Source organism: Nannobrachium achirus, assembly GCF_963921795.1.
Source record: "Nannobrachium achirus genome assembly, chromosome: 15".
Classification (NCBI taxonomy): domain Eukaryota; kingdom Metazoa; phylum Chordata; class Actinopteri; order Myctophiformes; family Myctophidae; genus Nannobrachium; species Nannobrachium achirus.
In genome coordinates this window covers 16,330,040-16,346,244 of record NC_137822.1, presented here as the reverse complement: position 1 = coordinate 16,346,244, position 16,205 = coordinate 16,330,040, and the positions used below count along the sequence as shown (strand labels likewise).

General features: G+C 41.8%; 1 protein-coding gene across 1 annotated transcript in view; it reads left to right on the top strand.

Annotated features, from left to right (window-relative positions):
* ermp1 (endoplasmic reticulum metallopeptidase 1) overlaps positions 1–16,205 on the top strand; it is a 55,342-nt gene that overhangs the window by 25,707 nt on the left and 13,430 nt on the right. The window contains exons 7-12 of the mRNA XM_080743327.1: positions 684–896; positions 1,199–1,419; positions 5,866–6,040; positions 7,486–7,676; positions 12,787–12,939; positions 14,004–14,206. Of these exons, the coding sequence (XP_080599453.1) occupies positions 684–896; positions 1,199–1,419; positions 5,866–6,040; positions 7,486–7,676; positions 12,787–12,939; positions 14,004–14,206 (1,156 nt within the window). The remainder of the gene's footprint in view (positions 1–683; positions 897–1,198; positions 1,420–5,865; positions 6,041–7,485; positions 7,677–12,786; positions 12,940–14,003; positions 14,207–16,205) is intronic.

The window sequence follows — 16,205 nt, the reverse complement described above, 5'->3', positions numbered from 1 at the left end:
CCAAACTGGCCAAACTGTAAAAAATTAACACTTATGTTGCAATGATTTTTCCGGCCAATGTCCCGCGTTGCCATGGTTACCATAGATCCATGTAATTGTGCAATTGTGTAAAAAGTGCACGCCCATGCCTAGATGATGCACCACGTGCACACTGTTCACAGCTTTCAAACAAAAAAATCTGCTTGGAAATCCATTCAGGCATTCATGATTTATCAGCCATTATGTTTTCTTCAGATGTAAACAAACATGGCTGCCATGTTTGAAAGAATGGGTTGGTATGGGGGTTAAACATGCAATTTCGCGATCGCGATCATACCTAATACATTTCTGGAGGTCCAAAAAAATATATATATATATCAAAAACGGCCCAAACTCGGGAAACTCTGGGTTGGCACCAGATGTGTTAAGTAAGCAAGAGGCGAACGTTGTGAAAATAGCAGTCCTACATGCTCACAGCGCCTCACAGTGCAAGGCGTTGTGAGCATGTAGATCTGCTATATTTATAATACAATATTTATCTGTGGAACCGAGTCACATTAAATGTAATACGGTACCTACAATTCCAAGTGCTTTTCAGGTTGGGGGTCCCAGTTCATATATGTTTATTTTGGGGGGTCACAGCCTAAGTCTAAAGTCTGAGAACCCCTGGAGTAATGAAAACAATAATCCCTTCCTGCTTCCAGGAGACAACATTCTGGCCGTGCTGAAACATCTGGTGATGTCAGAGAAGCTGGCGGATTCCTCTGAGTATCGTCATGGCAACATGGTGTTTTTTGACCTGTTAGGGGTGGTGGTGGTGGCGTACCCGTCCCGTGTGGGGACCATCCTCAACTACATGGTGGCTGCAGCCACCATTATCTACCTGACCAAGAAGGCTTCATTGCCTGGCAATGGGGGTGAGTCACCTTTTAACACGATAGATTGTATTATTTTCTTTTGTGTGTGTGTGTGTGTGTGTGTGTGTGTGTGTGTGTGTGTGTGTGTGTGTGTGTGTGTGTGTGTGTGTGTGTGTGTGTGTGTGTGTGTGTGTGTGTGTGTGTGTGTGTGTGTGTGTGTGTGTGTGTGTGTGTGGGGCAGCGCGGCACTCTGTGAGCTTGTATATCTGCTATTTTTCAATAGTTAAAGCATTAAATAATTCTAGGCCTAAAAGAAAAACGTGAGTACTTCCTTTTCCTAACACCTGAACTCTTGTCCCAAGGTGGGCGCTATGTGCGGGAGCTGGCCTACGCCACAGGAGTTGCTGTGCTCAGCTGGTTTGTGACCTTGCTGACGGTGCTGATCGTGGCTCTGATGGTCACTCTGCTGGGACGCTCCATGTTCTGGTACAACCACTTCTATACCTCCATCTGCCTGTACGGCACTGCTGCCACCGGCAAGATGATCCTCATTCACACACTGGCAAAGAACCTGTACTATGGGGTGAGTGCAGTGTTGTTTTTGTAGTTCTAGTCATAGTCTTTTGAATAAAATGTCATTTAGTTTTAGTCATAACTTAGTCACATGAAAAGTTTTAGTTTTAGTCATAGTCTTTTGAATAAAATGTCATTCAGTTTTAGTCATAATTTAGTCACCTGAAAAGTGTTAGTTTTAGTCTAATTTTAGTCGACTAAATATCATACGATTTTAGTTGACTAAATCTACAGTTGATTTAGTCAACTCAAATGTATTTTGGCAGGCCTTGATGACATTGTAATGACTGATTTTACACGTGGTTGCATGCTGAAAATAGCCGATCTACAAGCTCACAACGTGTCGCAGCGCGACGCGTTGTGATCTGCTATTCTGCTTGTAGATCTGCACGCAAAACCTGAGCAACCAAACATAAAATGACTCTCTTCTCCACTAGTCCCTCCCTATCGTTTTAGTCTAGTTTTTATTTTGTTGACGAAATTGTCAATATATTTAGTCTTAGTTTTAGTCATCACAGCTTAGTTTTTATTTAGTTTTTGTCAGTGAAAAAAACGCAGTCGACAATCATTTTTCGTCATAGTTTTAGTCGACAAAATCAACACTGGGTGAGTGGTGGGGCTTAGGCCTGTCACAATCGCCTAATCGCAATCATTGGACATAATCGCCATTATTTTGTCGTGGTCGTCATAATTGTTTCCATGTTGAAAAAAGGTTCATATGTTTTCAAACGATTTTCAAAAAATGGGGAAATTGCAGATCTACAGTGCAAGATCTACGAGCTTGTAGATCGGCTATTTCCACTTTCCACAAGTATAAAGTTGTCAAACATGTCAGTCATTTCTTTGTGTATTTACTAAGGTTATGTGTCATATCTGCCATGTGCAACTTCAAAGCCTAGAAACCAAACGGAAATGTAACGTTAATCACAATTATTTGAGTGACAATTAATTGTCATGTAAAATGTCATCATCGTTACAGCCCTAGTGGGGCTTTGAATGAAATGACACTGTAAGAAGCAAATAGAGTAGAGTACCCATGTATCTTTTTAGAATAACACTGTAGAATTTTGAAAGAATTGCAGAGGTTTAGTCTAGAAATGATAAATGAAACGTTTGCATAGATTATTTACTGAAAATAATACTGCAGTTTTTTTTTTTTTTATGCCTCCACTTTTTAAATATTTATTTTCAAATGTATGGAATGTCTTAGATTTAAAATGTATTCATTAATTTATTTAAACAAATTAAATGGTTTGAAATAATGCTAATAACTAAACGTAGGAAACAAAAAAGGTCCCGACCCAGTGTTTGGGAAACAGTGGGCTAGACGACTCTAGGAGTATTACATACCAGAAAGACTTAGGCTCCATTGTATCCATTTGAGCTCACATTTTAGAGTAATCAATGAGTTCTTCTCACTCCATGATGACAACAGAACAGCCATTGTTTGTTTGTGCATTTCATAGGTGTGTGTGTGTGTGTGTGTGTGTGTGTGTGTGTGTGTGTGTGTGTGTGTGTGTGTGTGTGTGTGTGTGTGTGTGTGTGTGTGTGTGTGTGTGTGTGTGTGTGTGTGTGTGTGTGTGTGTGTGTGCGCGCGCGTGTGCGTGTGTGTGTTGCGTGGCGCGTTATCAGTGATTTGGACTATGTGTGTAGTGGACGCAGGACTGTTTGAACTGTTGTTTCCATGTATATTATTCAAGTTTTCTGCCAGCTAGTACCAGGCTGTGTACTGCACATTTCTACTTGACATCATTCACCATTGCTAGGCTCAACAACCCCTTGTGCCTAAACTTCTTTGCCCTTTTTTACTATTTTGAAAAACATTTCAAAATACTTAAAATAGCCGATCATACATCGACACGTTGTGATTTTGTAGATCAGCTATTTGAAATATTTTTAAAAAAAGTTTTAAAAAATACAAAAGAAATGGCAAAAGAGTTTAGGAATAAGGGGTACGGCATGGACGAAAATAGAGTTACAGTACATACCAGGAGTGTGATGAATAAATAATCTCCAGTGAGATCGCATCAAAACTATTCATAATATAGTTGATGCCTCATTCACATAGGTTGATGCAATCGACAGCCAACCAGAAGTGCACTGTGGTCTGAAATAGGCTAGGTGTGGACTAGACTTAAACACAATGTGACTTGGTGTGTTGTTTGTTGTACAACACCCATTTAGTGAAATAATGATTACAGGAACATTTGTGAATTTGGTGTAAGTAACAATCTGTCTCCACTGAAATAAAGTACTGAAAGAATATACATTGTCCTGAGCTGGAGGCAAGCCTAATATTATAGAGTAGGCAATGGTTGCTTTTATATCAACTAACAATAAAGGCACAAATTGTTTCAGAATTGTCAGACTGCTAATGCTAATGCTGAGCCTCTTGGCCTACTTCTTTGGGGATAAATCAGCTTACAGAGACCCTGCTCAAAATGTTTAAACAGTACTTTATTCAGACTTTTTGCCCATTGAAGGACAATGAGAGAGGATACATGTCAAGTATAAGATGTTTCTCGACTAGTGGCTGAGGGAAGTGCCTTGGGGAGTGCCTTTCTGTCTCTAAGGCAGATTTACTCTAGGTCTGCCCTTTGTACTTCTATCTGGCTTTGTAATGAAGCATTGTGACGACAAGTGTATATTGTCTTTTGAAGCACATGATAAAAATCATTGCGCCTCAATTAAAGATGGGTAAACGCCACCATTGTGCCAAAGTCCTATGCATGCTTTAAAAAATGCCTATGAACCTCATGTAGGCCACATCCCAATTATTTCCTAATCATTGAACCACTTTAACAGTTGGTAGTAAACTTGTATGTAAATACCTATAGTCTGCCTTAATCAAAAGACCAGTAATAAATGCAAACAACCAAATGTTTTAATTAAAACATGTCGTCCATTCTAATATTTATTGTGATTTCACGTTTGATTGGCATCATCCAGCCTTATTCCTGAGGTTTACTTAAACCTCCAAGGGATGTGAATTCATGTGTGATTGTTATTACTTTTTTACTCTGAACCTGTTCCACATAGTTCTCAGAGAATGGGCTGGGTGGGCTGGGAACATGTCCTATTTCTAGTTTTAAAAAAGAGGAGAGAAAAGAAAAAGGCCTGTAAAATAAGTGGTGGCCAGTGTAGACAGGTGGCAATGAAATGGCCACTTTGAGTGAATTGTCCTCTAGAGATCAATTTAGTGGCATATGTGTGTGTCAGGTGGCTGGTCTTGACTTTGTGTACAGGGACCTCCTAGAGATCTGGTTCTTAATGTACGGTACAGGGACCCCCAGGGGCCCTTGAGCGGGTTCCAGTGGTCCCCAGAAAAATAAGGATACATTTAAACACTTAAGCCCTATTTTATTTCTTGGCTATTTGAAAATATTCGATCTACAAACTCACATTGCAATGAATCTTGAGGACCACTGCAGGGTTTCCTGCAGCACTTTACAGGCCAGGCGCCCCGCCCGGCCTGAAAACCCCCCCGCCCCCCCTAGGGTGTAAAAAAAAAAAAATCAAAAAAAAAAACTTTTTGGACCTCCAACAATGTACTAGGCATGATCGCGATCGCGAAATTGCATGTTTAACCCCCATACCAACCCTATCTTTCAAACATGGCAGCCATGTTTGTTTACATTTGAAGAAAACATAAGGGCTGGTATCTCCTGAATGCCTGAACGGAAGCGGATTTTTTTGTTTGAAAGCTGTAAAAAGCGTGTACATGCATATATGATAATAGTGCATCATCATAAGGCCTGTTACCTCCTCAGCTCATGATTGACAATTGTTCTTTTTCTGTGCCAAGGGTTCACTTCCCAAACTGTGCTGGTTGATTAACTTGATTAAAAAAAAGTTAATTCTGTGACAAAATGTTGAATAAATGTCAGAATGACGATAGCAAGTAGTTTGTTTTCCATCATCACACCAACTGTTATCATGATGTTTGTGGTTTGAAAATACCTGATTGATTAAGCCACTTCTCTTAACTTGTTAACATTTTTAGGCCAAAAATGATTTAAAAAAAATGGCAAAGATAAGAATTAATAACTCTAATTAATTAATTAATTATCAAAATTTTGAAGCGCGGGCGGCGCGCATCGGCGCGCCCGCGCTGGTCAAGACTTTTTTTTGCAGGAAACCCTGCACTGTCCTAGAGTAAGCTTTCTCGCCTATCATTTTCTACGAGACTGAGTTTGCATGAAAATCACCCTTTACAGAATGATCCTGCAATATCATATTGCCATAAAGAAGATACATCATTAAGCTGCTTTTGCTTTTTCAAGGGCTGTACACACCAAGCTCTCTGTACTGACATCTTCTGACTAAAATCGGGAACTCAGATTTGGGTGTCAAAAGTGTGTTTGAAGCAGATGGCACGATGAATTACTACTGAAAGTTGAGCAGCGCTCACGCTGTGCTACTTGTGTGTCCGTACACGTCTGTGTTTTTCATGTAGGGTGTGCGTCTAGTGGAGCTGGGTGAGCTCTACTTTGATGTCAGCCTGCTGCTGTGGTGCTGCAGTCTGGTGTGGCTGACCCAACAGGACCTGTGCTCGGCCTACGTGCCCATGCTTATGGTGGCCTTCCCCCTTGCCACCAAGCTGCTGCTGGCCAGGGAATTCAAACATAGAGGTATGTACAGTATACAACACAAATGGAATCATATTTAGCTTCCAGGCCAATTAGTACCCAAGCCTATTATGTCGATTTGGAACCTCCCTATGTAATGCATTGAAGTTTTATTCACAAATGTATCGTCCTTTAAATTAAGTTAGGTGACCCAAGTTTGTGTAACATTCGTTTTAGTCCAAAAATATGTATCAGATGTCATTTATATTCAGGCTACAGTAATCTCTTTATTTCTTTTGCATCTGTAAGAGCCTCTGAGCTATCTGAGAGCCATTTGAGCCATGGTCTTCTTTCATTGATTAATGATGACGTCACTTTAAGTTCACACCCAAGCTCAAGGCCAAGGTGGCCAGGTTATTTAAGGATGATGGGTAATCAGCGACAGCAGGTGTTGTCGTTTGGAGAGACAGTCTTTTGACTGTGACTGTGAAAAGCTGATGTTTTTTTTTTGCGTTTTGTGACAAACTGTAAGTGAAAGAATAAACCACGTCAGTTATTGATCACACCACACGTCTAGACTTAGATCTTTTTAGTCGGCAGCCAGTAGTAGTGTGCAGAGTATAGGGTCTTGGACACTACAGCATCTCAAAAATCAATCCCATTCAGCCTGTTTAAAACCCATTTAGAACAGGTACACATTATAGTGTATTATTATTTTATGCTTTAACTATTGAGGTGCCGCGCTGTGAGCTTGTATATCTGCTATTTTAGAAAAATAGCGAAACCTCGAATTTTGACCCGATTCTAAGTGTCTTTTGAATCCTTCTAAGATTTTTTGAAAAAAATATGTTTCTATGTCAGCAATCTGGCCTGGTCTGTTCTTGAGAGACTACTATGTCAGTGGTGCTCAAACCTTTTCATATGAAGGACCCCCAAAATTATATCTATTTGCCCACGGACACCCATTTCAAAATATTTAGTTCCAGGGACCACCCAGAAGCAAAATTTGAGTTACAAACGTTCGCTTTGAAAATACATATGTTCAAAGATTTGCACACATTTTCACTACTTTTTCAAAAATAATATAATGGACAGGCAGGTAGAAATAAACTATCCCATTCTGATCGAGACCTTCTATACATTTAAACTTTATGTTGGTTGTGTTGGTTTGTTTACTGTTTAGTGAGAAAACAATGTTGCACATTAAGTTAATCATCTGGAGACCCCCCAAATAATTTGGGGACCCCCCTGAGGGTTTCCGACCCACAGGTTGGTCAAGTTTATTAAATATTGATGGTTCAAGTGGTTACATATCTGATAACACAAATTGGAATGAATCCAAAATACACTGATTGTGCTGTCAAACGATTAAACTATATGGAATCTGGGGGTCCCTGCTTCATATCTCTCTCTCTCAGCTAAGGGGTCCTTGGCCTGAAAACTTTGAAGAACTACAGTAAGACAATGTGGACATTGTCAAGAATCCTCCTCTTTTCCGCCCCCTCCAGGAGCTTCAGTGAAATACAGCGTGCTGTATCTGCTGGGCCTGGCACTGCCATACGTGCACTTCATGTTCCTCATCTGGGTGGTGTTTGAGATCTTCACGCCCATCCTGGGACGCAGCGGCACAGAGATCCCCCCTGACGTAGTGCTGGCCTCGCTGGTGACGCTAGCCACCATATTCCTCTCTTCGTTCTTTGTGAGTATTGATGGCGAGGCCTTAACTCCATGGGAGTAAACTTCACTCAAAATGAAGCACTTAATTTATTGTAGGTCATATAGCAAATTCTACAGGTTTCAGGACTACTGCACCCTGAATTGGGATGCTTACTCCTGTACCTGGCTTAAAGTCCTGCTCGCAATTTGGTGTTAGGGGAGTTTCTCACCTGAACTGAGTCAGTGGGTCCCTAGACATGAAAAATCACCGAGGTGCTCGTTCGCCATAGTGGCACGAATGGCGCAATGGCCATATCAAATATGGCTGCCATCGGCTATGATGAAAATCCAACTTTTCTGTTTATGGGTATATATGCACATGTAATACCTCTATTTGGACTAATTGGGGTGTGGGAAATTCATTTCTGACATTGTTTTGACCATTTTGGGTGATCTGGACCTCGAAAAGGTCATGGTCAAGGTCATTTTGCTATTCCGAAGACCGTGGCCATAACTTGGCCATTGTTAGGAGTAAAAACAGGTACAATAGGTCTAAATCAACTAATTCTGACATGTATAATTCATTTCTGATTTTTTTTTGACCATTAAGGATCATCTTGCCTTTGAAATATCAATGTCAATGCCATTTTTCAAAAACGATTTTGTTCATTACTTGCACTTTTATAGTATTTTTCATAAGTTTGTTTTGTTTATTACAAAATATACATACTAGTGAGATACACAACAAGTAAACATCCCCTTTAACTTTAAAGTGGGGTTTTAAATGGGTGTTTAAATGAGCAAATAAGACCATTTTACGAATAAAAGTGACAAATAAAACTAGACCAGGTCACCTGGTTCTGCCAGACCCGCAATGAAAATCAGAATGCAAGGAAGGGGTGCAGCACTGAACTAACACATGAACACACAGGAATTTATAGTCTCAGCAGCTCGTCAGCCAACTCAACTCAGCTGGTCCCGTACAGGTGACGGCACTCAAGGCAATCAGCCGAGCAAGGGAAGGGAGGGGCAGATGCGTGTGTGTGTATGAGTGTGTGTGTGTGTGTGTGTGAGTGTGTGTGTGTGTGCGTGCGTGTGGGTGCGTGTGTGTGTATGAGTGTGTGTGTGTGTGTGTGTGTGAGTGTGTGTGTGTGTGTGTGTGTGTGTGTGTGTGTGTGTGTGGGTGTGCGTGTGTGTGTGTGCGTGCGTGCGTGTGTGCGTGTGTGTGTGTGTGTGTGTGTGTGTGTGTGTGTGTGTGTGCACACTGAGGAAAAGAGGGACCGACCGACCGACCGACAGACCGACAAAGCCTTTTGTAGGCCGACCCTCTGGGTCTGGCAATCACACAACAAAATCACACACAAAATGAAATAACAATTTCCCTCAAAGTGCACCATATTGTGATTGTGTGCATGCAAGTTGGTATGATGTGTTTTTACAGGATGGATTTGTCATTGTTCCATGGCAAAATATGATGCACAGAACTCCATCAGCAAGGCAGTCATATCGTCGAGTGTCACGCTTCAGATATGGCAGGAGTGTACTTAAGTCAAAGTGCTCCTCCCATCCATCAGAACTTGACATTGCCTTTTTGAGGCACTTGTATATTTCCCATTAACTTGTCCGGACACAAAAGTCACTTGTCCGGATAAAAATGTTATTCATTGAAATAGAATTAATAACAAAAGGACTGCTAATGACCGCCTTGCTCCCTCCACTCCATAGTATGGGCAGTCCATAGTCTGCATACAGCACAAAGCTGCTAGGAGCGTCACAGAAAAAGTGAAAACAAGAGCCACTTGTCCTCATTTTTAATGCACGGACAACAGGACATGCCCTGTTCCATGTTCCATTGGTTCTATTCTTTCCTCAGGTTCCTTGGCTGTTGCAAGCAGGTGGCAAGAAATGCACTAGAAAGGTGCCTTGTTGGTCTCAGCAGTTGTACTTCTCTGCTACCAATGCTTAGTCTTGTTCTGTCAAGGTCTTTGCCTCTACACATTTTGTTAGATATTGTACTAGATCAGAAGCCATAACTGCATGTTTAATCATCACCTGGCCCATGTAGTAATCTCCTGTCTCCAAGGCATAGGCCTACAGTATGTGCCTCCTTGATCACTGTCTTAGCTATTGGTACTCAAAGATGAGAGACTGCATGATGCAGTGGAAGCATGTGCTGATTCTTACCAGTGCCATACTGCTGCCAAATCTCCTTCATCCCCAGCTTGGAAATATAGGGTGTAGTATAGCAGTTATGCGAAGGAGACAACAACTCTCTGGGGTCCGCTCATAGTTCCGACATCCCATTATTCCGACCATTAGGTTAGTGAAGGTTAGGGATAAGCTTAGTTATAATGGAGTCAGTACATGCAGTCATGCACCATGTGTCAGCCTTCTCAATCCTATTCAAAATGTCTGGGCCGCCTATGTCATCATCACCAGAGACAACAGAGCTGACAATGGTAAATGGACTGCATTTACAGTATTGCTTTTCTCCAAAGCGCTTTACTATGTATTTCACATTCACCCATTAACACACACATTCACACATACATTCACATCATGAAATCATGCAAGGTGCTCATCAGGAGCAGTTAGGGGTTCAGTGTCTTGCTCAAGGAACCTTGCATACACAACCAGGAGGAGCCGCGAATTGACCCTGGAACCTTCAGATTCCAAGGCAGCCGTTCTACCTACTGAGCCACTGTCGCCCAACAATGTGGGTAGCATTGCCACAGGCTTGATTGGACACCATATTCCGAACACACAGCTGGTGTTCTCCTCAGACACCCAGAATTTGTAAAGTTGCTGAGGGATGGGTGCGTCTGTCGACTCTGTTAGCTCTGATGATAAGGGGCTGGTGGTGAAGAGATCCCAAAGATTGAACTAGATTGAGGAGGATGACACCAATCTGGTGGTACATGTGGAGTCAACTGGCCATTATTACTAAATCTATCCATAACCCTAACCTAATGGACGGAATAATGGGACCCCAGGATTATGAGTGGACCCCAGAGAGTCATAGTCTCCTTCGCATTAATGCTATACTACACCGCATACTTCCAAGAACTGGGGATGAAGTAGATCTGGTAGCAGTATGGCTCCAGGGGTGCAGCGGCACATGCTTCCACAGCATCAAGCAGTCTCTCATCTTGGAGCACCACTAGCCACGACAGTTATCAAGGCACATATGCCTTTGAGACTGGAGATGACTGCATGTGCATGGGCCATGTGGGGACTAAACATGTTATGTTATGGCTTGGCTACAATATCTAACAAACTTTTGAGAGGCAAATACCTTGACAGAACAAGACACAGCATTGGTAGCAGAGAAGTACAACTGCTGAGACCAACACAGCACCTTTCTAGTGCATGTCTTGCCACCTGCTTGCAACAGCCAAGGAACCTGAGGAAAGACTAGAACCAATGGAACATGGATGGATGCAAGGAACACTTAGATACTCGACAGCTGACTTGCTGATGGAGTTCGGTGCATCACATTTTGCCATGGAACAATGGCAAATCCATCCTGTAAAAACATACTAACTTGGATGCACACAATCACAATACTGGTGCACTTTGAGAGAAATTGTTATTTAATTTTGTGTGTGCTTTTGTTGTGTGATTTTTGTTGTGTGATTTTATTTGTCACTTTTATTCGTAAATGGTCTTATTTGCTCATTTAAACACCCATTTAACCCCCCCCCCCTTTAAAGTTAAATGGGGATGTTTACTTGTATGTATTTCTCACTAGTATGTATTTTGTAATAAACAAAACAAACTTATGAAAAAATACTATAAAAAGTGCAAGTAATGAACAAAATCGTTTTTGAAAAATGGCATTGACATTGATATTTCAAAGACAAGATGATCCTTAATGGTTAAAACAATGTCAGAAATGAATTGCACATGTCAGAATTAGTTGATTTAGACCTATTGCACCTGTTTTTACTCCTAACATTGGCCAAGTTATGGCCACGGTCTTCGGAATAGCAAAATGACCTTGACCATGACCTTCTTAGAGGTCCAAATCACCCAAAATGGTCAAAACAATGTCAGAAATGAATTCCCCACACCCCAATTAGTCCAAATAGAGGTATTACATGTGCATATATACCCAGAAACAGAAAAGTTCGATTTTCATCATAGCCGATGGCAGCCATATTTGATATGGCCATTGCGCCATTCGTGCCACTATGGCGAACGAGCACCTCTGTGATTTTGTGTCTAGGGACCCACTGACTCAGTTCAGGTGAGAAACTCCCCTAACACCAAATTGCGAGCAGGACTTTAAGCCAGGTACTGTATTAGCTAGAGTTAATTGGGTAATTAATCAATTAATTGTACTGCAAAATAAATGCATACATGCATTCACGAATAGTGATTTTTAGTATTCGAATTATTCAACCTCAAAGTATTCGAATAGTCGAATATTCGACAGGAATGGCCAAACTGGCCAAACTGTCAATTATTAAGCAAGCAAGAGGCGATATTTCACAATATTTATCTGTGGAACCGAGTCACATTAAATGTAATACCTTCAATTCCAAGTGCTTGTCAGGGTGGGGGTCCCCAGTTCAAATATGTTTATTTTGGGCATCACGGCCTAAAAACGTTTGAGAACCCCTGGTATAGAGCATTAACAAATTCATCCACCAGGGGAGTTGACAATTCATTCTTAAGACTTCCTATCTCGCCAAGCTTTATAAACTATATATTCTTTAAAGAGAAAAAAAGAAAAAAAAAAGTGAATATTCGTCTTCAGTGAACAACGTCGAATAGTGACTTTGATATTTGAATATTCGAATAATTGGTGAATGCCCTAATACATGTACATAAATAATATTCTGATATTGCTTATGTAGGCAAACGTGACAGCTTCAGGGTGTAGCTGTAAACAATAGACCTTATGAATGGAATTATGTTGCGAGGGAACAGCTTGGGTCCAAGTTCATTTCCTGTTCCTGTCAGCTGCTGATATTCACAAACATTGCGACAGGAAATAAACATCCATCCATTATGTCATAGAGCAGGGTTCCCCAATAGGCGGCCCGCGGGCCATTGCAGGGAGGCTAAATTGGCAGTTATGCGTTTTCAATTCCTGGGTTTGGTATGAATGCCACTGCTCTCTCTCTCTCTCTCTCTCTGTCCCTCAGCTCCACTTCATCTACCTGGTGCGGAGTACCAAGTGGATCCTAGCTAGCCTGGCCTCCGTCTTCTTCGTCATGTTCCTGGTGGTGTCCTCTGGAGTCCTGTTCCCTTATTCAGCGGATCCAGATAGCCCACGGCCCAAACGGGTCTTCCTGCAGGTCTGAACTCACCGACACAAGCTAACGCATGCATGTATAGCGTCGCTGTCCCGGCAGATAACTTGTATCTCTGTGTCTGTTTATTTGTTTTATTTGTATTTTTTATACATTAACGTCTTATTTTAGAGTTTGTCGTATGACACATTGCCACACACAAGTAGCGAAGCTATATCAGATATACAAGCTCACAATCACGATGCAGTGTGAGCTTGTAGATCGGTTGTATTGAAAAAATGTTAATGTTTTGAAAGGTTTTTATAATGTCACCTATGACGTGCCCAAAATGCTGTAGGGGTGCCAGGTTGAAAGTGGTTAGGTCTGTCTGTGGGGTTTATAAATATCAGTCCACTGAAAAGTATTAACAAGAGCTTAATATAACTAGTTCCATTGGAACTTTGTTCTTTTTGTCATTTCCTGAAAAGTTTAACCCGACAGCGTCACTCACGATATGCATCTTTCTACTTGAACACAGTGACGTTGTCATTTACAGCAGTGGTTCTCAAAGTGGATTTCAGGGACGGCATTATCTCAACGATTTCCTTGCAACATAATCACTAAAATATCATCACTGTCGGGCAGAAACCTTGTATCTCCAAGTTTTTGGTAAAGCAAAGCCCTGCTTCATCATATAAAACTGTCGCACAAAACTAGTGAAAACAGCCGATCTACAATCGCGAGGCGTTGTGTGCTTGTAGATCTGCTGTTTTCACTAGTGTAGTACATTTTATAGATGATAAATACAAAACGAACGGTTTTGGACAAGTTTTCCACCCGACAACGCCGATATGCTATAAATATAAGGTGCTGGGAGTGAAAATTATAATGTAGGGGTGCCTCGGATTAAAAATATATTTATGGGGTGCCCTGAGACAAAAAGGTTTGGGAACCCCTGCTCTAGGTTCCTTTATGGGGGTCTAAATTGACCCTTACAAGTCTGTACACTGTCAAAGTTATTGGGAGACCTTCAAATTTCAAAGTTTGAGAACCGCTACCAGTATACATATGCCAGTATCTCCTGGATAAGTCACAGTGTTGGTTCCGTGTGTCCCCTCCCCTCCACGCAGCACACCACACGGACATTTCACAACCTACACGGTCAGGTGGAGAGCCGGGACTCGGGCCTGTGGATCAACAGCTTTGACTACACCGCCATGAGCCACATCACGCCCCACATCCCCGAGATCAACGAGACCGTTCGCACACGATGCCGGGACGACCGGCCCTTCTGTGGCTACCCTTGGTTCCTGCCCGTCAAGTTCCTGAGCAAGTCAGTAGTACATTTTTGAGCGGCACTCCTACGTCTGGCTTTGTGTGTATGTCCCTGTGCCTGTATTTGTTTTTGGTAGGTCTGGGCAATATATCAATATTATATCAATCTAGGACTAGTAGGGGGAATTATGTGAAAAATCGTTATGCGGTGCATACAAGCATGTCATTTGGCATGCATGTCCCTTTTTTGACACTGAGGGCCCGATTTTGAACGTGGTATTCTATGCGCTCGTGTAGTATTTAAGTCCGGTCGCATATGATTGTGGCGACAACACCCTCATATGCGTTCTTTTGCAATTAAGACGTGAGCTGAGCTAAGTCTTATCAATGCGTTGTGCGGGGCCCGCACGAATATATATTTAAGGAATGGGGAGGTAACCTATGTAAATCAACCTGCGTTGTGCGGCCAGTGCAGTTATGTAGGTCGAGTAACTGCAACAAATAGCGCATATCCTTAGACGTGCTTTCTTCACCTTTTAACTCATTCTGTGCCTATCCCAAACATGTTCGGGATATGTTCAATCCAAAACATTTTTTTTTTTATTAATTGTCTTGAGCTGCTTGTAGAGCCGTGGGTGGTCCTGGCTCGTCCTACGCTAGCCAGCTAGCCATTTTACATGGTCCGACGATATATTCCATTAAAAATTGTTTAAAATACATTTTTGAGACCCCCAATGTTCACCGAATGTTCAGCGCCGCTTCCGGAACGTAGTCCAGTGTGCCTATCCCGAACATGTTTGGGATTTTTTATGAAATGAATAAAATGATCCGAGGCCTTCTGAAGCCTCTGCCTAAATTTAAAATCGAGAGTTCCAAATCCGGGGGCCGCCCGGCCGGCCGGTACCCGCGAACGAATCGCCGCCGAATCCAATGAAAACCCACATCTTTGAAGGGCAGTATCTCTGGATTGTGTCTTTAGGGAGGCGCGCCGAGGTTTATTTACGGTGAAATCGCCGAAAAATGATCTTTAAAATGACAACATGGGAATAGCTATTCTGTTAGCATTATCATCCGGGACCTTTCCATGACGTGCACGAACGTGAGCACGCGCGTCACTGCAACGTGAGTCCCCAGATGCTAATGCACTCGCCTATGAGAGAAAGCTTGGCATTCTTTGGCGCCATCTAGGGGCTGGCACTGGTAGGGTTAAGCGCTAAATGACATGTTTATGCCCACATGAGACTGGGCGGCAGCCTTGCTTTGCTTCACAAGAAACAGCCTATTTACCCTATAATTCAGCCACATTTCTTCATTCTGGTCTGATTAAAACAAAACAAAAACTTTTATTTAATTATTATAGGTTGGCAAGAGCGGATTGCTGTAATTTGTGCATGAATACTGTAGATGGCTGGTGTCGGCATGGAAAGCACATTCACAGGAGCATGGATGGATCTCTTTAAATTTTAAAAAATTGCTTCATAATTGCCCGATCTATGAGGAATTTAAGTAAAGTAATTAAACAGCCCTATTCTTTTACATCTCTGTCATTTTTGGTCTAATTTTACAAATGTAAATTTCTAAATAATAAATGAAATGTATTTATTATTACTGTATATCAAACTAAATCAGGTGGGATATGTTTTATTTCGTTTAATTAGGCTACTGGTTCCATCAGATTCCCTCTTTTTTTGGCAGGAGGCCGCCTTTCCGTAGCCTATTAATTAATAGGCCACTATGCGTCCATTGTTCACTCAACAAGGCCAGCCTATGTCACACTGACACGCTGGCATGAGATGAGAGGGACAAATAGATATGTGGACGTGACAAAAAAAAAAGTATTATATTAATATAGCCTTCTCTCTCTCTCTCTCTCTCTCTCTCTCTCTCTCTCTCTCTCTCTCTCTCTCTCTCTCTCTCTCTCTCTCTCTCGCCTTTTTTTCTCTATACGCAAACAATGTTGGTTCTAATAAAACAGACCTTATTGAGTGTGAGATATTTACAAGCATGATATCACTGTGATATGTGAATAAGCATTAGCCCCCCCATCCTCTGGTTTT